The sequence below is a fragment of the Fopius arisanus genome, unplaced genomic scaffold (assembly GCF_000806365.1).
Source record: "Fopius arisanus strain USDA-PBARC FA_bdor unplaced genomic scaffold, ASM80636v1 scaffold00244, whole genome shotgun sequence".
Lineage (NCBI taxonomy): Eukaryota > Metazoa > Arthropoda > Insecta > Hymenoptera > Braconidae > Fopius > Fopius arisanus.
Window position 1 is genome coordinate 74,570 of NW_011887983.1, and position 1,675 is coordinate 76,244.

The 1,675-nt window shown below is 35.8% G+C and overlaps 2 protein-coding genes across 2 annotated transcripts in view; both read right to left on the reverse strand.

Moving 5' to 3' along the window:
* Positions 1 to 522: 522 nt before the first annotated feature.
* Positions 523 to 1,294, reverse strand: LOC105272712 (kallikrein-1). The gene is made up of 2 exons (XM_011314937.1): positions 905 to 1,294; positions 523 to 845 (listed from the first exon to the last, which is right to left on the reverse strand). Exons 1-2 carry the CDS (start codon positions 1,157 to 1,159, stop codon positions 681 to 683), a joined length of 420 nt encoding a protein of 139 aa, XP_011313239.1. The 5' UTR covers positions 1,160 to 1,294; the 3' UTR covers positions 523 to 680.
* Positions 1,295 to 1,372: 78 nt separating this feature from the next.
* The window catches only part of LOC105272713 (venom prothrombin activator nigrarin-D-like), a 30,213-nt gene continuing 29,910 nt past the window's right edge, over positions 1,373 to 1,675 (reverse strand). The window contains exon 3 of the mRNA XM_011314939.1: positions 1,373 to 1,551. Coding sequence (XP_011313241.1) covers positions 1,513 to 1,551 — 39 coding nt within the window. The 3' untranslated portion in view covers positions 1,373 to 1,512. The remainder of the gene's footprint in view (positions 1,552 to 1,675) is intronic.

Here is a 1,675-nt window from a genome sequence, read left to right on the forward strand (position 1 = left end):
GGCTTCCGAATGGCAGCTTACTTTCGTTTAAATTAAAGTGTTCAATTTTTTGTATCAGAATAAGACAATACACGGAGAGAAATATTCAAGAAAAGTTACGGAATATTTCACGTAATCTGCGTAATGCTTTGCATTCATCATATCAATTCTACGGTTTGTTCCGGAAAAATTACTCATCCGCCCGACGCCTCACGATAGCCATCAGTGACTGTGGGGACGGGATTTTTACGGAACGTTTCGTAATTTTTCCGAAATGTTCCTTAAAAATTCTTGAACATTCAAAAATTGTTATATTCTGGGACATCTGTATGTTCAATAAGTCTTGAAGTTTCGTTCGATGCCAAAACTTCCAGAAAAATGACGTGACTTTTTCGTATTTTTTCGGGGACAAGACCCGAGAGTATACTGAAAGCTCCAGATTTACTACCCGAAAACTATTCTCGCTTGCGGATTACGTGAAATTTTCCATAATTTTTCTTAAATATTTCTCTCCGGGTATAGGAGAATGATGAAGCGGATATGTGCTGTAAGTTTCATTTCGTTTATTGAATCATATTGGTTGTTCCAAGATGACAGATTAAGTGGGTGAATAATAATCCAAAAATAATCTTAAACTATAATGGAATATAATTTTTAGAGTTGCCAGTCAAATTTTCCATTAAATTCTGGTATCACACTCATTACAAATTCATTGCGGAATTAATGAATGGGACATAGGGTATGATCTTCATAAAAACAGCTGGATGGTTAATATACTCCTGCACATCAATGATTTCGTTAGCGAAGGGACGCGTATACATGCCCACTAGATGACCATCACAAACCACTGGGCTGCCCTCGTCTCCCTAAAAGATTTTCATTATCAAAAATTAATTCGTAAGACAAATGTAGATTCAATTTGTACCTCCAATGGGAGGCTCCCATCATTACGATCCATGGCGCAAAATTCATTTGCTCTATATTTTCTTCCTAATTCTGCGCACTCATCAGGTGATAGGACGTCAAGGAAACACCAATATAAACCATTTCGAGAATATGGATTATACGGCTGAGTAGCGCCCCATCCGGCAATGGCGCAAAGTATATAGGATTGTTTCGAATTAACTTTTGGTATTTCCAATACCATAAGATATTCGCTGGGTAAGAAGGGTCTCGACATCTAGGATGTTTCATATTTGTCGGGTTTAGACAATACCTCACTAATCATAATACTACATGTTCTCGTGAGAATAGAATCAGGAAATTGCTCACTTTTACATTATAATTGGTGTTCTTTACTGGTTTTATCGGAAAAAGGGTGGTTTTTTTCCGGAAACTTCCATACTTTTTAAGGTATTAAACATATATATATATACATATATATATATATGTTTAAAGATTTAATCAAATTCGTTGTGGATTGTGCTGACCAAATGAACAAAATTTCACTATTTATACCTCACGTGGATAATCATAACACAATTGTTTATCAATTATCTTCGATTTTTTTTCGAGATCTCCTGTTCTAATATACTACGATTTCTCTTCGGCTCGGTTTGTTATCCTCACGCGCTAAAAAAACAAAATGAACGTCCGAATGACGTATGTTATTTCATATTTCAAAGTGTAGGAGCGAAGCTGCCCGTATGTATAAGCAGTCTCTTTTTCAAACTGCACCACCATCTAAGATGATAAT